This window comes from Phalacrocorax carbo, chromosome 1 (assembly GCF_963921805.1).
Source record: "Phalacrocorax carbo chromosome 1, bPhaCar2.1, whole genome shotgun sequence".
NCBI classification, from domain to species: domain Eukaryota; kingdom Metazoa; phylum Chordata; class Aves; order Suliformes; family Phalacrocoracidae; genus Phalacrocorax; species Phalacrocorax carbo.
The window spans coordinates 103135747-103160351 of NC_087513.1; the positions used below are offsets into that span (position 1 = coordinate 103135747).

Sequence of the window (24605 nt, forward strand, 5' to 3'; positions counted from 1 at the left end):
AACACAATCGTTTCTCTCTTCATGTTCTAAATAACTGAAAACAGCCCATTAACATCATTTGACCCTAGGTGTCCACTGGAATCCTTTGATTCTGATACATGTTTCTTTTAAGGTGCTTATCTCTCTGTAGTTTATGTTATGAATGTCTCTCCACCTGCAGTAAGAAGCTGAGTCTGTTGTAAAGAAGTCTGTGATTCTTGCTGGACTTAGTGTTTGAGTGCAAATTATGTTAACAGTAATAGGAAAGACACCAATACAGAGAGGGACAAATAACATCACGTGTTGGGTTTGTCAGAGGAAGCCTGTGCTCATGATACATCAGGATGTGCTACAAGTGTTAGCGAAATCCCTCCCTCTAAAAACATTGATACTGGCTTCTTATTTAATCTTTTAGAATGATGGCTAGGTGTTTTAAATTACCTTTTGTGACTAGATTTTTTATTCTATACACAAAGATTTTAAAAGCCTTAAAAGTACTGCCAGTAAGAAAAGGCTTTGTTTAACGATGTAATTATGCACTGGATCCAATAACAGGAAATATGCCATTGGATCCATTCAGGAAGAGAGCTATGCTTGCGTGGCAGAGAAATGCTTCCCGCTGTGATCAGCGAGCTTCCCATGAATGCCAGGTTTTACCTTCATGGACCCTAAGCAACACAAGGAACCTGTCTTCTTAACTACTTCCCAGTTTGGAAAACACTCACTCGAGCTCCAGGCAGCCCTCAGAACAAAACACACAGGCCCTACCTATGCCATAACATTCATGTCACAGCTGCCAGATAATTTGGCAGGGGCACTGGAAGGATGTTTCTCTCCTTCTAAAGGAAATTTTGTTGGGATTTCTAGGAATAACAGGAGGAGTGTCAGCTTCTCAGCAAGCAGGTTGTACCTTGCTGCAATACATTAAATTCTGCTTTGGTTGGTTGGTGAGTCTCATCGCACTTTTCTCTTGCCATAACCTGCTGCATGATTTCTAACAAGAGTCCCAAGAGCAATGGATCATAATATTACTATTCTCCTCAGGTGAATAGGTAGGTTTCTTCCACTGAGGGCTATTTCAAGCTGTCTGCATAGCCAGCAATTGCCACTGCCAAGGCAAATTTTCCTTTATCACCAAAAGGGATAGAAATGTATTAGCCCCCCACCTTCCTGCTGTTGCCCACTGACTGTTCCCAGACCACTCTGAGTTCTGACATAATCGTGTAACCGTGTGCAGCAGCATCTCCTGCCTGGATCTATAATACTCAGGTTCACTCTGCCATTTTTAATTATTTTATTTACCTTGTTGTTTAATTTTTTGTATACTAACCACCATTTCGTCTTTGTACCAGAGCCCAAATTAGTATGATTGATTCATTACAACACACTTTTCTTCTTACAGGTTTAGCTAAATTATGAGCTACCAACAGCACGTCTTTCTTTACTTCATCGTTTTATTTTATGACCACAAACCTTCTGAATATTGAAAAGCTTCCATAAATTTCTCTGATATTTTATTGTGGCAGTGAACAACAACAGCTCTGGTGCTATCATTTTAAAAAATGTTATAAAAATCTAACAGTCCAATAATAAAATATTATTGCTACCTGGTAATAAATGACTGCCAGATGATAAGATTTTTAAAGTATTTCCTGAGAGACTAATTCATTTATTTTCTACCTGTTTTTTTCTGTTTTTTTCAAAAAGCATGTTTGTGAAATCTATTTATGTCACAGCTTTCTACATTTTTCATCGTGTTTTTTCTCCCTTATTTCCTTGGAACCTTTCCATCATTTCCAGATGCAAAGATAAAATAAGCAGATACCTCTGAAAATGATGATGTATCTACTTTCCAGATTAATTAGCACTGAGGTAAGCATAGGACACTTTAAGGTATATATATTTTTTTTAATAGAAAACCATGAGAAGATAATAATTTTCCTATATGGACAGCAGTTACAAAACTCCTTGAAAATTCCATATTCCTACACAATTTATTCCTATTCCTAAAAAAACCCTAAGTAATTAAGCTTAGAAAAAAAGATTTTTAAAGCAAATTCCAAGGACAAACCACTCTAGTATGTACAAAAATAAACATCAAATTGGATATCCCAAATGAGATCTGAAAGAAGAGAGAGGAGTACTCTAATCAGCTCTGTGAAAGTGCTCACCATTTTTAATAGCTTTTACACTTCCCAGCTGCATGCATCCTACAGCTGTGAATCTGCATTCCCCAGAATTGGGCTGCTTCTGTAAATGACAAGTAGCATGGCTTCTGCTTGTGCCCTGTTGCTTTGAAAAAGCACTCGCAAAGCAAGTCTGCATTGGTAAGCTTCATCAAATTACCCTGGGAGATACAGTAAGTTTGATGCTCTGCCTCAGAATATAACGAATGAGTCATTGCTTAAACAGATGAGGGAAAAACTCAGTGTTATTTATCTGACAAATTATTTTATCATTAGTATTTATGGGCGAGACAATCTAGAGCAAAGGATCGTGACATGGCAAAGCTATTTCATTTCAGTAAGTGTATTCAACAATACCATAAAATTAAGCTTTACAATATTTTTTAACTACTTAACTTCGATAAAAGGGAACACTTGGTACTATATCCGCAAGGATATTCCTGTATCTTCTTTTTACCCTCCTTTAAAATCTACTTTACAGTCAAGCAGGACCAGAAACAGCATATGGTCCCTTTGTTATCTGAGATTCTGTGTTGACTATGATGTCATCCTTTATCTCGTCTCTTTTAATGTAGTTTAAAACGATGTTTGTTGGAGAGAACAGTAATAACAGTTTGTACCAGAAGAGTGTAAAAACGCTCTCCTGGATGCAAAACAACAAGCCAAATGCCAATGTGGGGAAAAAGAAAGCTCGATCAGTGAAATATTCCCTCCTGACACTCATAATTCATGAGTGCCTGAAATCGAGCACCAACCTGGCAGGAAACCCTTTACTAAGTCTGTGAACACTGATTATCTGGTACTTTCTTAAATATATTCATAATACCAGTTTCAACATCTCACCTGTCAGTCATACCATACTCCTTCACCACAACTGCTAAAAAGAAAAGAAGTGATTAAAATGTGATAGTACATAATGTGTGGCTTGGGGTTTTGGAGAGGTGAAAGAGAAGTTGGAGGTACACTACCAAAGCTCCACAGTTCCTCTCTGCTCCATTTAAAATGAGTTAAAGCCTTACCCTTCTTTTGTCATGTAATGTGTTCATTGATCATTCTTACCTGCTTTGTGCTTGGTCTTAAAACTGGCAGAGGTAAATGTGAGCGTAGCGTTGGATATATCAGTATACCCTGCTGAATTAAGCGGCAGACAGAGTGGTGCTGTCACCACGGTTCTAAACGTGTGCCACTTCATGAAGATAGTTAGCATAGTTAGCACCAGTAGCACTGCCTGTGTAAATACAGCTACTCCCCTTTATATGCTTTTGCAGAATCGGTCACTGGTTTCTTAGTTGCCTGTTAAGTCCCGTACACACATGAATGCTATGGCAGAAATAATATTTTCTTTGGCAACTCAGTTCTGCTTTCTTCAGTGAGCGATGAAGCCTACTTTTACAACTTTTATCTTGTTTAATTATTTCTGTCATGCCATTTCTTCAGACTAAACAATCTCCATTTTGCCTGTCTCTGCAGATATGCAAAGCGCTCTGTTTGATCTAACATCTCCGTTGCCTTACACTCTGCTCTCTCCAACTTATTTATGTTTTATCTCATTTTTGCCATGTCACCAAAGAGGAATAAAGAAAAAATGCAAAAGAAAAAAAAACTTCTGCCTAAATCACAAATGTTATCAGGAAATGCCTAACTCTGAGTCAGCGCGTGACCTTTCAATGTAACTTTATCTTCTGCATCCTCGGCTTCTTTTGCTTAAGGCCTTCGGTTTTCTGTTATGTCTGACTTAAATCATCTTGAATATGGCTTGAGGACTGCAGCACATCCAAAACTGCTGAAGGAGTAAATAAGAAGTCTGGATGCTCAGCATACCCAAATACTCCTTCAAACCTTTCTCTCAATATCCCATATCAGACATTGAGCAACATAAAAGTTTAATCTGTATAAAAACACCTAAGCAGTAGTATGGTGACATTAAAATGTGACTTGTTTCTTATAAATATATACCACACTCTCGTGAAGGGCAAACCTCTATTCCTTGGGAGGTCCTACTAACAATTGCTATATATGTTTCCCTCCAAACTGTCTCACCTGCTTGCTAGTCTTTAGTTTCGGAAATAAACAGCCCCTCAAACTGTTCTATAGGGAAGGCCTGGAACAGCTTTGTCCTTCTGTCATTAGGTTGACTGGCTGAAGGTGACAGAATTGTAACCTGGGGTGTGAGCTATACGATTCTGCAATTTTCAGCCTCCTTGCAAGATGATCCCATTTGAAATAACACCAAGTCTAGGCTAGGAAAAAAATGAAAAAGATTATTTGAACCATATTTTTGAAGGCAGCATGGAACTTGAAAGGCAGCCATGTACCTGAAAAATTGTTGCTCCAACTGGGACCTGATGTGGAACTTTTCTTAGACACTGGACTGTCATTCAGTCACTCAATCTTTATTGTCTTGTTAGTGCTACCCGGTATAAAGTAGTTATAACAAGTATATTTAATAACTTGCTTTCTAGTTTCAACCTTCCACTACTTATCTCCAACATAGATCATCTAATATATTCACATTATATCCTTGTAGGCATTCATCTTATCAACTACAATGCAGAGAAATTATTTTTTTAATCACTTTTACAGTTAACTGATTTTTATTTAGATTAGGAACTTAAAAAATCAGCCAGTCAGTCAGACTTGGGGATACTGCTGCTGGGCTGTCTGGAATAGATCATTATTTCTGGAACCTACCTGCTTACGTAGAGAAATGTTTACCATTACTGGAAATCAGCTGCACTGCTTTTTTTACACCGTTAGTTTTCTGGTCTTTTCAAGTAGATGAACTAACTTACTCTCTTTCTCATGTCCTCATAAGAATATCCTCAAGTGGCTTGATTGATTGACTCTCTGTGGGTATCTCTACTGATGACAATGGCATGTGGCCAGTCGTGACCAAATTAACTACGCGACCTCAAAAGCCTACAGTGAGCTCTGTAAGGCTCTCTCCCCAGCCTCCCCTCCAGAGAGGAAACAGATTTTAGCCCATCAGTGCTCATTAATTCAGAAACGTCACCACACTGACCGAGGCTAGCATCTCCACATGGCAAAGCACCGTGTGGTTCAAACATGTATTTGGAACAAGTTCAGGGATGACCTCACTGTGCTCCGTTTACCAGCATAGCCATGTCCTCTGTCTTTTCACTTCTTGTACCACAGGTTGCCTCTTTCCTATGTCTAAAGGCTTACTCTTCTGAAATAGAATTATATTTATTTTATGTTTATTTCCTGAACACCTTACTTTTAATATTATTAAATGTTCCCTCCCAAACTTCCTCCAAAACCTTCTTGAGCCCTCTCTTAAACACACAACAAGCAAATGGAATAACCTGCCTGCACCATATTTTAAAGTTTCTATGCAGAATAGACAAGCCACTCTGTGGATTTTCCTACAAAAGATTTTAGAGATAAACAAATTATATTAGATTATATTTCACTTGTAAACCATATTTGAACATAAGCCTCCAGATGGGAAAGGTCAGGATTGTACATTAACCCTTTGAACTATATATCCCCTTTGAAAGATGAAAGTTTGGCAGTAAATGGACCCACAAGTTTTTGAATATTTTTGCATTTAAATAATGGATTTCTTATTTTCATCCATCATTAACCTAATTGATCTCATTTAAACGTGCATATTGTGGCACTGAACTTACATGTTCACAGACATCATTCTTTACTGTTTACAGTAACTATCCTTTATGATTCATTTGTTTCAAGTATTCGCTAATATGAAAAGCTTAAACAAGATAATTTTACTTATTAACGCAGTGTTTACATAATTATTGAGCTAAATAATTAAATAGAATAACTTTTTACTTACTTTTCATTCAATGTGAAGAGGCGTACGTGTACTGAAGGCTGTACCTTTTTAATTTGCATTCTTATTATTACTATTTTTACCTGCGTCTGATACTGGTAAATATGGAAGTATCCCTCCTTTAAGGGAGGCAGAATGGAAAGAATGGTCACTGAAGTTACCATTGTGACGAAACCGAAGTTTCACTCATCGAAATAACATTGAGATATATTGTCCACATTAATATTCACACTGTGATTCAGGGATTAAAAAATCCTGTTTGGGGAAAACACCAGAAGAGTATCTCAACACGGGTGAGTCTTGGTTGGAAACCTGAATGTGTACAAAGGGTAAACTTGTCTCACAATGTAACAGGGAATCAGCTGGAAGATCTTGAAATTCTCTCATTCTCAAGGTCACAGCAGTACAGCAGAACATCTTCATTGAAAGAGAAAAGCAAGAACACCACTCAGATAGTTGACCTCTAACGGATGGGAGCGTCAGTCGCAAGAGACGGTACCTCTCTGTCAGACTCGGGTAGCCATTTAAGAAAACATTAGCTTTTCCTCATGAGCTTCTAAAGGATTTAAATGGCTGGCAGTTTTTCACTGAAGTGATGGAAATTCCTGCTTGATTAGGCTCACAAAGATTGTCTATGATTGGAGAGGGAGGTTCTGTGAGAGACTGAGGTCTAGTCTGCACATCACACAAAAAACAGCCCTCTTGCTTTTTAAGCAGGAATGCAAAGTGGCTTTAATCAGTAAGACCATCTAAGTTGTGAAATGAAGGTCAGAGAGAGAAACCCACTTGAATAGCTGAGATCTAAGAACCCGAGGTCCAGGTCTCCTATTCTGTAGAGATGGAATACCTCCTGAAAACCATATTGCTATAGCCAAGCCCAGTGATCAAGGTGCTGGGTGGTATCTTACACTAACCGGCTACTGCCCTCCATTAACTCAGGATGGGAAGTAGACCTCATTGCTAAGGATAAAGGACACGTGTCAAAAAGATCCCTGGGACAGGCCACCACTGGAGCAAAACCCAGCACCCTTTTGAGTCTGTAGCAAAGAGACTGTAGCAGCCAGAGTCCTCACAAATCACTCAAAAAAAAAATTGTTCTAGGTTTCCCTCTTTGGCCTATTATTCACACCTGGCTTTGCCAGGTATGCTTAGCAGAAGGACCGATATGACATGACACACTGATAATGACTTAGTGACTTCCAAAAGGTTGGGTGTAGGTAGCTGAATGACGATGACAGCAGACTGTTTCCTCAAAAAAAGAACACATAGCCTAAATATGTCTCATTCCCAGAGCTGAGTCTAAGAACTCTGAAGATTAAAGCATTAAATCCAACAAAAGCACTAGGAGTATATCTGTTTGGAACAAAACAATTCTGTTTCCTCAAAGGGAAATTTTCTTTGCCATTTGCTATGAACAGTATGCAATAGGATGGGCCATGCCAGAGAATGTGCCGCTGCATCTGTGCCATCCTGTTATTCTTGAAAGAAGGCTTAAACTTGGGATATTGGCCACCTTCCACAAGTTCCAGAGGACTCTGAGGTGTCACAGTTCCCAAACACTCAAATTTTTCTAAGATAAAATGTTTATAGCAAGAAAGCAAATTGTGCTGATTTGGAATAGAGAACTGCAAAGCCCTGGATGTACAAATCTCCAGTGAGTTCTTTCTTTTATGGCCCTAGAGAATCATGCCCTTGGAAAATCCAGGTCTTTTCACCACATCAGAAATTATAGAATCGTGTGCTTAAGCTTATTGACTAAAGATATAGTTAGATGAGTATTTTCTCTCATGGCAAAGCCAAAACAAGTTTCAGTTCTTACAAACACCCCAGCTATTTTCACTCCTTACTCAACATACAGTCTATCTGTACTTATTTGAGCTAGCTCAATATTTTGGGGCCCTGTTAAAAAATAAATGAAAAATTGGAAGGCTGTGACACCTCATTATCCTAGTCAGTAAACCATTTCCTGCCTCTGGGGATGTATCTCTTGCTAGACTGTCCATAAAAAGATTGAGGCAGTGTGTAATCATGCCAAATATTCCCAGATTTCACTTTTAGCCAGCGTGTCTTTGAGGGTGTCACACAGCATAATGAAGAGATGGTCATAAGCAAATGAGAATCACCAATAATGCTACCGGCTGATCAGAAACAAAAAAAGATTAGCATCAGTGAAGGAAATTGCTTTTAACTCTAATATTTTCTCCACTTTGGAAAAACATGTTCTCTGCCTAGATAGTACAAGCTACTTCCAAAAAAGGGAAATGTGCCTTTGTTCCCAAAACATGGGTACTGCTTAAGTCTCCTGTGGAGATCTGGGAGACATACCTCAAGTAAAAAAAAAAAAAGAAATTAAAAATAATCCTGAGGCCAAGCCAAAAAGGAGATACAAAAAGGACATAACTCATGTCAAAGTGCAAGCGCAAAAAAGATTTTTAAAGTAACTAAAGGAAGTAAAAAGAAAGCAGCACACTAAAAGAAAATGAAAATCTTATGTCTTAGTTGAACAGCTTCAAACCCAAATGGTCTCCCTCAGCCACACAGTTGAAAGGAAATGAAGGCGTGACACGTATTTTACCGATTTACAGTACAGAAGAACCATATGTACGGAACAGGGAAAACTGTCCCTCCCCCCTCATACTTTATCATAGGTAAGAGGTGCCCAGTTCTGTGTGCTCTTGCGTGGGCACACAGCTGCCCCTTCTGAGCTACAAAAGGACAGCAAGTCCATGGTTGAAATAGGTGGCTCTTCAGGGTGACTAAGATAGTTGAAATGTAACTAATTCACCAGAATTAAACATTAAGATTTAAAGAAGATTATTTTTTCTCTAAATACTGTTCTGATGTGTAACTATAAGTGTTTTAGGTACTCTCCATAGACAAAGGGTCTAGCAGTCAACTACACACCACCCTTTTCTTGCCTTTTTTTTTTTGTAATGCCTTATTTCATACAGTACTATATGAACATATCCTATAATATATATTTAATTTCTCATATTGTCACATTTTCACATAGTCATATATTCACACTCATATATTTTATATTTCACGAATTTTTGCTGATTTTTGTTCAGAACGTATAATTGTAGAAACTGTGTTCCAACAAAAAATCAAGACCAGCCAAGTGAGAATAAGGGGCTAAACTCCCTTAGTGAGCATCAGGTAACATAGCTCTCTGATAAAATTACTCTGCTTTACACCAGCAGAAATTCTAATGCCATCCTGTTGTCAGAGAAACCTCTATTTGTTAATACATCAGAAATCACCGTAGTATGCTGCTGTTAGACACACACACACACGCGCGCGCGCACACAATTTTCTACATGGCTGCACAAGTGCATTGCTGATTTGCTCATCTGTAGTCTGCTGCATTTGAGGCTTTTGTTTACTTAATTCAAAATCAATAGGTTTATTTCCCGGACAATAGCCAACGTTCTCTTGGAATAGCTGCCTAATTTTAAAGTCAAGTTTGGACATTCGTTGCAAAAGAATCTAATAACAACCCACAAATGAAGAAACAGCCTGTTACACAAACATTGTTGGAATAGCCTGTAGAAGCAAGTTAGCTGATGGCTATAGGCTTGTCAGACTGACAATTCACTGCACATCTGTGCCTGCCAATATAGAATTTTATTAAAATTGCCTCTCTAGACACTTCTTTACATAACACATATTTAGCTTATTAGTGCTGTCATTTGGGAGTGTGGTCAGCTTTTGAGCAAAATCTCACCGAGTCCGTCAGCGCGGATCATATCACAGCTGCCATTTTAGAATCACAATGATTAGGTTTGAAGTTCAAATGATTTGATTTCACTTTAAAGCTTCAAAAGCAGCCTCTGGGGCAGGCTTAGACAATTAGTTTTTACTGAGGCCTGCTGGGTAATTTACTGTAGTCAGAGAATCTTCACTAAGGTAAGGTAATTACCACTGGGTAATTTTATGGCTCTCCGTTTAGTAGGAAGCAACATGTTGGCTGGCTTCTGCTCAGGTAAGACCTAGAGGAAAGTGAAGATGCCACTTCTGGGAAGCAACATGTGTCCAAGAAATTGAGGAGGGATGAGCAGAATTCACTCACTTCCCAGATGTGGGCCAGAAGTTGTACTTGCCCTCAAAATGCCTTTTCAAGAGTGCGCATGAAGACTTACAGTATACAATCTCATAAATATCGTACTGAGAAGCTTTCAAAATTGAAGTACTGCACCTGTGATTCTTCAATACAGGAACAACAAATGCATTCTTAGTTTAGTTTGAACGCAGAAGTAAACAAAGAAATGAAATATCCCTTTGAGATTTGTATTTATCACTTACAAGAAGCACTTCCTAATGATCAGTGGCAGCTAGGCTGACAAGCAAACTTCAGAGCAAAGCCACAGGGGATACAAGTCTATTTTAGGTTTACTGTTGACAGTAAGGGTCAGAGGAAAAATAAACTCAGCAAGCAGTGTCATGCTACCACAAACCTCTGCTGGCCAAGCAGAAACTAAATTACGGCCAAACCTTTCAGCACGACAGAAAGACTTGGGCAACTGGGCGGCTCTGCAGTGCACAGAGCATGACACACAGACGAACAGGATTAAGCACAAGTGAGACATAAGTTAGTGATAAATAAAGCTCACAAGATTGGAGGAGCTAATTATCCCACAGTCTGGACTGGGGTGCAGTATCGTTATCCTAACAGCACCCCTATTATTTTAATATTTGAAGTCTGCAAAATTAATCTGGAAAGCCCTGTGAAAACAGGGACTGACCATGGCCTCCTTCAAGATATCCTTCTTTTGGTCAAGCTATCAATAATATAGCTAATGTCTACTTCTAGACCTAACCATTAAAAAAAAAGAACAGCAGAAGAACTCAGACATTATTTCTATAACATACACACATATATTTATAAAAAGAAAATGAAATCTTTTTTATCTTAAAAGTTTAGTCCTCAGCTTCATTTCATGTCTTGTAATACTACTGGGGAAAGCTGATTTGATTGCTCTATCACAAGAATAAAAGTGAAGATTTATGTAAGGGGAAGAGGAGGGAATACAGTACATTCCGTACTGATATCGCTGTTGTGCTGATGGCATTACTGGCTTTCATTTTGTTAAGTTTGCTTCCTGTAAAAGCTGATGATAAAAGCAGCTGTGTGGACTCCTAACCACCTCTATCTACATCTCTCCATGGACTCATTAAAAATATCTGTTTCATAAAGTCTCATCGTGTGGGACAGATTGAGTTTTGTTGTCTTTCACGAGCCATAAATAAAAACCTGTTATTCCAACCATTGTGTTGTTCTCTTTTTTCTCTACCAATCGTCCACTGGATGCAAAGACAATCCTGTAATTCCTACTGTTCTCTTGTTTTCCTTTACTTTTTTTGTTTTGATGAAGCCAGAAATGTTTTGTCCATTGTCAGGGGCTGGTTGCTTGAAACACAGCAGAGCTTTACTTTTAAACGTAATTATACAGGACAGAAATGGCTGGACAACTTATTATTGCCTCTTTTTTTCTAACCTGTGATGATACACTGATAATTCATAAGGAGTATATATGTACCACAGGTGAAAGTCTTCAGATTTTAGGAAGGTGTTTAAAAACCAACTGCAGTTCTAGTGGGTGATGCCCAATTACTGTGCATCCATTCTCTGCCAAACTGATGCTCATCTGTGCTGTTGTGTTTGACCGTTTTAAGGTACTCGGTTATCATTCTCCCATAGCTCTCTGCTCACCTGAAATACACCTTGGACATTCAGAGCAAGTGCCCTATGGAGCAATGCATGCACCTTGGTTTTGATTTTGGAGTCTACAGGACGGCAGAATAACAAATTCTCCTGACTTTTCTCATGGGGTCCTATAATTCATCTGTTTTGTCAGCACTATTTTTGAACTGCTGTCAGGTGGCAGCGAGGATGTATTGGGTCAGCTCACATTGGTTCCTGCGAGCGTGCCTCTCATTAATACAAATAGGATCTCTCTTACACGTTTGAAGTCTTATAAATTGATAGAAAAAAGCCAGCAGCTTCCAGTGACCGCAGTAATACCCACAACGTGCAATACCAGGAGAATAAAAGCAAGGGGCCCAGTTCCAGTGTGATATGCTCCATTCAGGTCTTTGGGATTGCTCTAGTAAATCATCCTTCTCTTTTTCCTTCAAGGCTCTGCTGAAGCACATCATTATTTCCCTGGATCTCCTTCTCTTCTTATAAAGTTTCCTTTAGAAACTTGCCAAATGTAAGACTTCTGAGTATGTTGACCATGGGGATGTAGGTCGTAAGGAAAAGGACAATAATAGCCTGTTCTTAGTCTCCTTGTCACCAGTAATAAAATATTGCTTTCTCCATGGTTTTAAATGGTATATCCACCCTCTCTTCTAAACCTAAGCTTCTTTTTGGCAGACTTCTCACTTATCTTTCCATGCATAATGACTCTATACCAGTGCTGCAGAGTATTAAATTGATTGGGGGAAAATTAATGGAGCAAGCAGGAATGATAGAGAATAATTACTTGTGCATTGTGGCTTTTGATAAGTTGGCAGTTTGAGGGGTCAGTAATACAAAGCACATCAATAAATGTAAACACCCGGTGCAGTTTGTCTGTGTTAGAGAACTTCAGTGAACCCACAGAAGGAGAAGGGTCTTGTTCAAAACATGAAGCAACAGCCATAGAGGAAAATGTGCCCCTCTGCTATTTAGTAAGGTAGTGTCTTGCTACCTAGGGCAAATCCAAAGGAAACAACAAATATTCAAGAAGCTCTGTATATGAAAGGCCATAGAAAGGCTTCTTTGCCTTATGATCTTATAATGCCCACTCAAACCAGAACCCTTCTGTACCTTGAATCACATTACATTGCAGCCACTGTGACTCAGTTTAAACTTCATGTAGCTGTCCTGTTTCTGCATGTACGGTTCCATTCAATCTGGTTCATCTCCTGTAGTGCCAACATCTTGAGCAGGGCACTGAAGGAAGAGCAAGCAATTTGGAAGTGAAGGCATGGGCCAGCTCAGTGGCTGATGGTTGTGGGATTTAGAATTCAAGGAAATAAAGCTGTTAAGGATTCACGTTTCTAGCACAGATGCCATTTGAACATGTTAGGGGAGGCAGGTGTTTAATAGCCGCTTGCTGAAGAAAGGCTTTGGTCTTCCCCAATAAAATGATAGGTAGGATGTTTCAGAAAACAGCTATTTTCAGTACATATTCCTTGTGGATGCTAATCCACATCCTCCTAACTTTCAGACTTTTTTGCTGATGGCATTTTTAGCAATGCTGCCAGCTTCTGTGCATGGAGTGCTTTTGCCATTACTGCATTTTACATGTGCCACGAGTCTCAGATGCTCACAGAAATACTCCTGTTTAGAAACAAGCTATATATGCCAGCAGTCCTTGACATGGTATCTCAGGAACTAGTTGCAGTTACTGGAAGCTTGTCTGCTTTATAACAGGTTGATTACACCTACCCTAGAAACAGATTGATGAAAAGTCTCTCCCCTTTACCTGGTCTGACAATATTTTGCAGACGCCTGTTTTTCCAACCTAGCAATCAAAAGTACAGGCGTCTTGCAGAAATCCAAAGAGCTGTAATAGCTGTGCCCTGAAGAGTGGTGTGTATAATGCAAGTAAATATGAAAATGTCATCTGATGGTGAAAAGGTGTTGTTCTGAGTGTCCCACAGTTTATAAGTGGGGCGGGGGGGGGGTGAAATCTGACTCAAAGGACAACGTGACTCCAGAGCAGGGCACACAGATACATAGGCAGGTTCATTCCACTTTGAAACAATGCACTGTGGAAGACATCAAGTTTGCAGAAATCCTATTTGAAAAAATAAGCCAATCTATAGAGATACAAAACAATTGAAGTCTGGATTATCTAGAGTAACATCCTACACAGACAAGGCCTACAAATAAATTCAAAAGGGCTTTTCCTCCTGGACTTGTGTTATTAACAGCATTACAGAGAGTTTCATTAGCATGACTCAAAGTTATTGAGGCAGTCTGCTGTGGACTTTGCTTCTTCATACCCTTGTTTCAAGTTTCTAGATACTTTCAAGGAAAATTGTGAACTTTATGATTTTGATTTTTAAGAACTCTTTCACATTGCTGCAATGATAAACAAAAAAGACAAATGCATTTCCTCTCTACCGTTTCTCGAAGAAAGCCAGGAACTAAGTCCCATAGTGTTTTCACTGGTAAAGCTCTCATTAAACTTTTTAAAGTTATTCCTCTAAAAAAACAAACAAAACCCCAAACCAACCCAACCAAGCAACCAAATACAATCTGAGAAATTGGCTAAAAGAAATATGTTATCAGAGATTTTTATAACTTTCCCACAGTAGAAACTCTGAACCAAAACAAAACTATAAAAAAAGCATATATAACGTGTATTACTTACAGTGTATTTCTAGAACCTGCATTGCTATCTGAGGTGTAGAGTTTAGAGACTCATGATCTACTCTGCAACTTACAACTGCGCCATCATCATTGCGATCTGCTAGGAAATCCAGTGTGCTGCTGACCGTGAATGTTTTACGATTTGCATCTTCTTCTTTTAAATATTTAACATCTGAAAGAAAAAAATAAACAATCATTTTTCTCTTCAATATTTTTAGGAAAAGTAGTCCGCCATCAGACAGCTAAATTATCTATCACACTTGTTGAAAAAACACATCTTTCGTATCTCTATTGATCTCTTTAAAACAAAAGTAATTAGACTGTAGTAATTCCTCAGTTTGCTCCAATTGTTAGAGAGGAGATATATATTGAAAAAGAAAATTTAAAAATTGGTTACATGATACGATACTCCACTGGAAATTCCTTCCATCATTATCTCATATATGTTTAGGTCCAAATTTAATACAAATTTTCTCTGCTGTTCATCAGAAAAAATGGCGTCTCCTCCCACCCTCACTTAGAATAAAGGTTGGAAAAGACCTCTAGGATCATCAAGCCCAACTGTCAAGCCAACTCCACCATACCTCCTAAACCATGTCCTGAAGTGCCACGTCTACTCGCTTCTTGAACGTCTCCAGGGACGGTGACTCCACCAGTTCCCTTAGGTATGCATAGCGTCACTAAATATTAAATTTTCTAAATGCATGCTTATAATCTTTCATAGTAATGCAATACATGGATATTACTGAAGCCATGTGAACAGACGGCTGCATGCACGTAGTCACATTAATTCTGTGCTTACTTTATTCATTGCTTATTCTGTTGTTTGGCTAGAATCATGCTAATTTATGAATTAAACTAAACCAAAGCATAGCTATTAATGGTGACGAATAACTGTAAATAGAGCATGTCATAGTATTTACTGTACTCTACAGACAAGTCCTAAGACGACTGGAAATAAAATTTCTTCAAAGAGACCTTCCACTCACTGCTTTATGTCATGCTAAATTGGCCTACTGCTTCTGTGCAGATTCAGTTAAAAATCTCTTTGACAGTTTTCAGCCCAGACACTAGTGTGCAGGGAGCCTACAGCTATGCTTAAGAAGTAGTCAACTCAGCTCAAGGTTAAGGTTCAAATTCAGAAAGTTTTATTGTAGGACATACATGTTAGATCAGAACTGAAGATCCAAAAGACTGAGCATTTGTTTTAAAAAGCTTTAATGTATTAACTGCAACACGAGATCTTCTTACACATACTTTAGAATTGTTTTACTTGGTTCTCAACCACTTATAAGACTTATTGATTTTAACTTATTTAAGCGAAATAGTAAGCTCATTATATTAATTTGTTACAATGAAAGTTTTAGAAGACATTTATAATTACATAAACGTATATATTAAATTACACTGAGACTGCATATGTCCTCTGTGTCCTAAAAAAAAGAAAAAGTGAGAGGTTTCAGTTTTACAAATGGTACTAAATCCCATTTGAGAAGAAGATGACCTAAATAAAATTTCCATGAAATATCAATTTTAGGAAGGAAATCTTAAATGGCTTAAGCTACATATTTTTAGATTAAAAATACCTCTGAAACCAGAAAAGTGGTCTTTCTCATTTGCTCCAGACAGATTAAGACACCACATAGTTACACGATTTCCATTTTTCCCTAAGAAATAATTATTTCTTGCATACAAGCATTTTTCTGCTTGTTGGTTGCTAAACTTTAAGAGATTTCAATTTCTGCCATGGTGACTATTAATATTTAGGGATCAGTAGGTGAGAGAAATATTGACTAGGGCTAAAGCAAAGTTATTATACTCAAACAACAAATGTCTTCACTAATATTTAAAGCAAACACATGAGATTTTGTTCCCAGAGTTAAGTTTCCAAATTTAATAATAAGCGGCTATATTGATAGCCATCTGGTTATAAGTAATGTACACATCGTTTGCTTGCTGACTTCAGGTGGAGGACGGACAGTTCCTAAAGACATCAACAACTTTAATATCAGTGAGAGGCTGTGGATGCTTAATCCTTTAGAAAAACAAAAGCAGTTAATTTCCTAAGCAGATGCTTAGGGGCCTTTCTCTAGACACCTGTGGTTTAAAAGAGTTCAACTCTTAATTACCTCTGCAAAAAGGATGGCGATACTATTCTATAAACTGTTGACATCCTCATCAACAGAAATACTTAGCTTGTCCATGTTATCAGCTGTATCATCTTAGAATTTTTTTCATAGCAGAATGAAGGTGTGATTGTAATATATGCTAACTGAACATAAGCCCACCTGTACGCAAAAGCAGTGGAGATCAGGTACTGAGTATGTTACCATACACTAGCATTCAGAATATTTATCCAGGGTTTTTACAGAATTTAAAAATATGTCTAGTGTAGTCCATTCTTTCATTTATTTTCTTGCTACTCCTTGCTCTCCTAAATACCCCCTTGAAAAAAGTTTTATTTTTTTAAAAAAGACCCATTACAGAGGCATTTTATCTGGAAATCACTGTAATGAAACAAGTTGGGGGATGACTAGATAGAAAGTCGCTTTATAGAGGAGGAGCTGAGGATCTTGAGGCCAGGCTGAACATTAGGTAACAGTGTGCCTTTACAGGGTTGAAAGCTAAAAATCAGCTGCCCTGCATTAATAAGAGCATTGCCAGCAAGTCAAGGGAAGTGATTCTTCTCCTCTGTTCAGCACTTGCATGGCTGCATCGAGAGTATCAGGCCCAATTTGGGGCTTTCTTGTGCAAGAAAGATGTCAACAAACCTGAGTGATTTCAGCCAAAAGCCATAGAGATGGTCAGTGGTGGGAGCATACAATCTACAAGGACAGCTTAAGATAGTTGGGTTTGCTCAGCCTGAGGAAGAGAAGACTAAAGCCAGATCAAACTGCTGCCTTCAAGTACCTAATGCATGGTCACAGAGAAGAAAATGCCAGAGTCCTCTCAGAGGCTTACAGCAGAAGTTGAGAGGCAATGAACACAAGTTGCACCAAGGCAAATTCTGATTAGGTATCATGCAATATCTACATATAATGAAAATTCTCCACAATAAGGACTTTAGAATATTGAAACATCTAGCCCAGACAGACTATGGAACCTCTGTCCTTGGAGGTTTTTCAAAATTGAATTGGAGAAGGCCTTTAGCAACCTGCTCTAACCTTTGAACAGAGGTTGGGCCAACTATGGGCCCACTTCTATGACTCTGTCAGTTAGGTGCATATACAGATATTCTTGTATGATCTAACATGAGTTTATATCTCATAGGTATAGATGCTTGTTAGTGAAAAGAATAAATAGAAATGATAGAATGTCCATAAGTGATTGTTCATTGTCATCTATTTATAAAAACACATACTTCTAATATCCATATAGAAACAATCACCTTTTAAAAAAGACAGTTTTGCTGTTTTTACAAGGCAGATATAATTTCTGTTTACATTTAAAATAAAGTTCTGCCATGAAATGGCCTTGATATCTAAAAACTTTTCATCTTCGTTTTAGAGGTTTATCAAGACAAAATGTTCAGCACCTCTCTGAATTCTTCACATATACTAAAAATAAACGAAATAATTCAAAATGTCTTAACCTGTTGCAACAAAACAAACCAATATAATCTTATTTATTTTTGGAGCCAAATTTTGCTAGGAAAAAAACCCAGAAAATCCCATTTAAAATATTGCTGAAACCTAAAAATATTTTTACATCATACTGTTAAAATAGCATGTAACAAATTTTGTTAATAAATAGATAATTTCTTAACAAAAAGTATGTCTTTAGCTTCTCTGATATTTTTGCTTTTCATAATCTTTCAGAAATGTCAGCAGAATGCTAAACTGCAGATTGCTTTGTTAATTTGGTGCATATATGAGAGACAGAACACTAAAGTAAAAGGTATGGTACTCAGTGCTTCACATTCAGTCTCTCTCATTACTAACACTTACTCTGTCAAACAGTATTCCTTTACCAGATGATAATTCCTTTTTTTAGTAATAGCAATGGAGCTACAATTTTAGAATGGCTTTTTCCCCTTTGGTGCAACTCTGAACTCAATGGATCATTTATATTCTTTTGCACCACGTATAATACACTGTAACACAATTGGATTTACTGGTGCTAGACAGACGAACTCCTAACCTTTAATGTCAGCTGCATTAGCATATAATTTCATATCTATTTTCTCAGATTTATCATTTCACCTTTTACAGTGCACAAAGCTAACGTAACTTCTGCTGATGCCACTGCAAACTGGTTAGGTTATTTTATTTCTAACCTTTCTGAAATGGCAATGTGCTCTTCAGAAGACCTAGAAAACTAAACTGAAATGAATGTGCTCATTACTTTCCTCTCATTTCTGGGTTTATTTTTTTTCCTGTTCTTTTTCACACATCTTCTTTGTTTCTTGCCCACCCCCTTTTTTAAAAAGCATCCCTTCAGGAACTGTTGAGAAGAGCAAATTAGTTGAAGAGTCAAATCACCAGATTGCTCGCTTGGTTTCAGTTACATGTCAGCTGAAAGAAAGGCAAAGTTACTACACCAGATTTTAAAATAGAATTTTAAAATAACATCTTTTCAGATGTGTTGCCTTGCTGGTTAGGCCAACTGTATCGGTGGATCTCTTAAAGTATTGACATTGCTTAGAGTGATTTTCAGTCTTTACATGTCTTGAATATATATATTCATCTTGTCAACTTTTCTGGATGACAAAATCTGTGCTGTGCCATGTGTGTTAGATGTGCTGTTAAATTCTTCTTTTTAATTACGTTTGAGGAGGCACTACTTTCCTTTCAGCAATTTCCTCAAATTTCCCAGTGGCTGGGAAGAATGGTACTCTGTTTCCTCATTTTCTATCTTTGTTACAAGTGCTCAAACACACTTCAAATGATTCCAGCCTAAAATTCCTGTCTTCTTCAACCCTATTCTGATTTTCATTAGAAATATAAAGACGCTTCTAGAATGGACTGGGTTCCTTGGACAATGAACTGCAGTCTCCTTTATTTATCAATTTTATATCACAGCTCCGGTTGCGTACATTGATTTGTGGTAGAGAATAGTAAAGGAAGATTAATGAATTCTGTAATTAGTGCTGTAACTGTGCTTGAGGCAGTTTACTGAGGTAACAAAATCCATAATGACAGACAAATATGAGACAAAGCAGATAAAAGTTGTCTTTTTTTTTTTTAAAAAAAAAAAGCTACACAGAAAAGGTGGATTTTTAATCATTTATTGATCTGGTCTTATAACAGAAGGAACAGAGGTGACGTGAATGAATACCAATACCTTATCCTTTTTGTTCATCTACTCTATAACGGGCACCTCAGTTAGCTGCAGTAGATGTGACTAAGCCTTTTTTTATAGGAATCTCTCTTCATCCATTCACCAAAAAGGTTTTTAAACTATGCTGGCATTTATCCTGGCATATGGACTAGAAAAGTAAGTTTCAAGTAAAGAACACACAAAGTGAAAGAAAAGACAGAAAAGGAGTAAATAGCTTACATGCAAGCCTTCCCTATCTCACTGCATCCTCAAAGGCAAATCCTTGCTTTCAGCTTCAGTTTGAGTCACCCGATGACTTTCCAGTTACAGCAGACACTGTCCAACTCCCCCCAGTCCCTGTCAAGTTCTCATCCCCTTTGAAGCCCGTCTTCTCCATGCTGCTCACTGCACACTCTCAGCATCCTTGCCTCAGCTGCAGGTCCCCAGTTTCCCAACTGAGACTCCTTCAATTGCTAAATCCTGACTCTTCCTCACCAGAGCAGGCTCTGTAGCTCCCCTATGGGAAGTGCAATTTCCTGTCTCCTTCAGACAGTTCTGTCTCACTTTTCTTAGAGGAGTGTAACATAAAACTGGCAATTGACCAAATCAGACAAATGCCATATTAGAAGGCAAAAAGAAATGAAAAGGTAAAATATCTCGGGTGAGTGGTATGGCTGTGAAAACAATAATCCATAAAATGTTTCTCTACGAAGCGTCACAGTTGAGTTTATTTTGCTGAACTGAGTTCAGAGCAATTCAAAACATCTATTCTTACCATTTGGAGAAAAAATAAAAGGATGGTTATATGACCACTCCAGTAACTTACAATCAGTTCCTTATCTACATACTACCGGTGATTCATTTAATGATTAAATATGAGAAACTTTCCAAATATGAATTAAAAAATAATTCTAAATAATGTATAGTTTTGACAATTGGACCAAATTATATCAAAGTCCTTTTAAATACCTTTAACTTCTTTGTCGTTCTTGAACCATCTGATATCAGCTGCTGGTTTACTACCAGATGTCTTGCAAGTTAGCTGCATCCTCTCTCCCTCCATAACTGGTGAGGTAAATCCAGTAATTTGTGGCTTCTCAGGAACACCTAACAAAAAAGCCATAAATATATGACCGACTTAAAGTTCACTTCTTCATACCCTCTTGTTGTGATTTAACCCAGCAGGCAGCTAAACACCACACAGCCGCTTGCTCACCCTCCCCGCACCATGGGATGGGGGAGAGAATCTGGAAAAAGAAAAGTAAAACCCGTGGGTTGAAATAAAGATAGTTTAATAGGACAGCAAAGGAACAGAAAATAATAATGATAGAAGGATAAACAAAACAAGTGACGCACAATGCAATTGCTCACCACCCACCCACCAACTAATGCGCAGCCCGCCTCCAAACAGCGTTTGCCACCCCCCAAGGCAACTCCCCCCCAGTTTATGTACTGAGCATGGCGTCATATGGTATGGAATATCCCTTTGGCCAGTTGGGGTCAGCTGTGCCCCCTCCCCTCCCGGCTTCTTGTGCACCCAGCAGAGCATAGGGAGCTGAAAAGTCCTTGACTTAGTATAAGCACTGCTTAGCAACAACTAAGACATATGTGTGTTGTCAACATTCTTCTCATCCTAAATCCAAACCACAGCACCGTACCAGCTACTAGGAGGAAAATTAGCTCTATCCCAGGTGAAACCAGGACAACTCTCAATTCTGGAAAGAGAGTAATTAGTTCATCGCCTTCTATCAAAATTGAAAGTCAGTGATTCTTGTTTCCTATTGCAAATAAAATGTCAGTCAGTCTGAACTGTAGTTAATTCTAAAGAATTAAAGAAAAGAAAAATTATCTAGCTTTCTAAGGGAAACAGACTGTTTTAAAAAACATCTTATCTACATATATTCTGCATGCAGGCCTAGTCTGAGTTGCTATTATAAGGTTTAAACTGGCCTGCTCAGCAAGCACGATGACAAAGTATAGCAGAAGCACAGCTGTGAAAATAAAATGTAACTGGCAATAAAAAGCTGAACTGATCTAAGTTCAGAAAAGATGTTTTAAGCATGAATTATGAAGATTTTAATACAAAGTCCAGGGAAATGGGAGGATGAAAATAAATACAGGAGTTACTTTATCTTCAGAGAGCACATAAGCAAAAAACCCACAGCTATAATCACAATTCCATTGGCTATGGAGGATTCTTCAGCTGAATACAAGTTCTTTGGAAGAGGTCGTATGATCATGACATATTATACACATAATATTGAATATGGAAATAGTTGTTCTTCAATGAACCATGAAAACTTAAAAAAAATCATGAATTCGGAAAAATTTTATCACTACATGCAAAAATCCATTTGACTTCCGAAAACACAGAAATAACTTATTTTAAAGTGATACTGATGATGGTAATTTTAAAATCTCTGAAAATGTCACTGCTATAACTTGCATCTGCAGTGCTTTGACGCATTCATATTTGTGGCTAGATAAAGGGATCAGTCACAGTAATTGTTCCTGTGCCCTGCATTTTACAATTTTGGTTTGTTTACATCCCTTTTCCAAAATGACAGATTATGTACACAAAAACCAAGCGGCAGTACCTATTGCATAGTACATTTCTGTCATAAATCTACTCCTGTCTTTCAGGACAGAAAATGGTGCCTACTGTAATACTTGACACTTAAATCTTCTAATCCGTAACAGAGCAGTCAATAAAGAGTTTATTAGTACATAAAAGGATAGTTTATCTGATTAAAAGATGTAATACATTTCAATGGAAAATATCCCATTCTCAGATAGAAAGTGTTCCAAGAGTTTAAAATGTTACTTTGAAAATTACAAATATAAAATGAAAAGACAGGCATCTTAAGACTTACAGCTTGCTTTCTTGGAAGGTAAGTAGCTGATGCTGGGAAAATTTCATTAAACCCTCCCGCAAAATGAAGATAAAACTAAAAGAACCATGAAAGATCAAGTTACTTTGGTTATTAAATACTGGCTAGATGATCTTTGCCTTTGTAACACCTTTCTTTTGCCTTTCGATGTCTTTCAGCCTTTTAAAAGGTTGAATGGTCTACTCATCCACTGTTTAGATCATGAGATGCCTCTCTGCAGAAAAGAAGATTAACTGTAGGCAGTTGTTATTCCAGAATATTCTGCTTTGAGTGGGTATTTTTTGTCCTTAATGGCAAACTTGTGAAGATTTTTGTAAAATAGCCTCACAGGGACTGAAAGGGAGATGTATTTCATATCCGATGTGCAAAACCAATTCCCTGGGTGGATTAATGTGAATATTACTGGCGCAGAGAACATCTTACATTAGTCCTATTAAATTCAACTGTCTGCCTGTCTACATATAAAAATAAAACAAAAATGAAAGAAAGAGTCAAGTTCAGGGACAGAAAAAGGAGAAAAGAATAAAAATCAATCTCTAAAATCATATAACCTCTTAGGTACGCAGGTGTGTTTCAATGAACTGTAGCAATTTCAGCTGATTGGGCTACTGACATTCATAGAATCATATAAAGCTTCGAGGAGAACCTTTATTTCCTGGGCATCTCTCGAAATCTATTGCTTTTCTATGTGTATCTATAAACTGCGGAAAACAGCAGAGCATTTAGAGGATAAAGGATAAAAGAAGCAGCAAACCCAGTGAAAATATGCACTTTATAGACAAAAAAAAAGAAAGTAGAATGAGCCAAGAAAATGCACAGCTAAGGAAAAACGATAAAGCTCTAAACCCCGTTTTGTTTTCTTGCTTTTTGGTTTTCTCCCCTTTGCCCCATAGAATACATTGTTAGGAGATGAACACTTGCACCTTCTTCGCACTTAAGGTCCTTGGGATGTAGAGGTTATGTCCGTTTTATGGAGCACTCATACCATGGTATTTGTGTGCTCCCTAATTCATTATCCTGCCACAGCGCAAATAGTAAGAGGCATGTTATTTTTCAGCACAGCAATATGAAACAATAAACTTCAGCGAAACAAGATCAGACATTTACATGTATCTTCTGCCAAGCTTTAGAAAAGTTCATTCTTATCATAATTTGCCAAAGCCCGAGAAGTTTAACACTTGCTTCTGTATGCTCAGCTATTTATACTTACCAAGAACGGTAAGAAAAGCCTTGGAAGTTTTGACAGGCATAGTAAATAAAGAGCAGGTGTACTGCCCTTCATCCGACAGAGACACATCACTGACACTGATACTCAGCTCATGCCATGAAGCTCGGACCAGCTCAATTCTGTTGTCCCTCAGAGCTGAAAAACAAAAATTCATGTTATAAGGTAGGAAACAGTACATCAACAAAGCGTGGTATGTTATACGAGAGGCTCTAAGAAGTAGCCTAGTGAAATCACGCCCTAGAATACAGGGATAACGACGCAGTTGGCTTTATGCATAGTAGTTTGTTTTCTCTATGGAGTAAAGCAGAAGAGTTCACCAAGTTTGCAAATAGTGTACTGAGTGACTTGTAATATAGGTAAACCTAGAAACTAAGGGACCTCAGTTTACCTTTGATGGCCATCTGAAAAAGTGGACACTGACTCTGATTTCTGCCCCCCAACAGCTTTGTACAGTGCCTAAAATAACTCCTTCCTAAAAACATTCTTTTTTTTCATGTATTTACAAATGTGGGCGAATATTGAGAATCCTGTTTCATCTACTAACAAACTATATTTTCAGTTAAGAAGTCTAGTGTTGTGTAGCTTGCCTACACATTTTTTTCGCATCCATTAATACTCATATTGAACTGGAATATCAGATTTCTTGAACACTGCAAGGTTATTTCTTATTATTAATATATTGAAAGTTCCACTTCCACCTGCATATGTAACACATTGAAAGATTTTAGGTAATTAAATATAGTAGGCTTTACTTTTTTGATTGTGACTAAAAATCTGATCTTCTATCAGAAAATCCTTCCTAACAAAATTTTGTTTGCATGAAACCACTGAGGGAAGAGCAGCAGGGAGATTTACTTAAAATCAAAATGTCACTTTA

At 37.8% G+C, this 24605-nt stretch overlaps 1 protein-coding gene across 3 annotated transcripts in view; it reads right to left on the reverse strand.

Moving 5' to 3' along the window:
- The window catches only part of CADM2 (cell adhesion molecule 2), a 681251-nt gene that overhangs the window by 105537 nt on the left and 551109 nt on the right, over positions 1-24605 (reverse strand). For all 3 annotated transcript variants that reach the window (XM_064469629.1, XM_064469639.1, XM_064469622.1), the window contains 3 exons: positions 23711-23863; positions 20579-20716; positions 14352-14522 (listed from right to left, as the gene is read on the reverse strand). In XM_064469629.1, coding sequence (XP_064325699.1) covers positions 14352-14522; positions 20579-20716; positions 23711-23863 — 462 coding nt within the window. The remainder of the gene's footprint in view (positions 1-14351; positions 14523-20578; positions 20717-23710; positions 23864-24605) is intronic.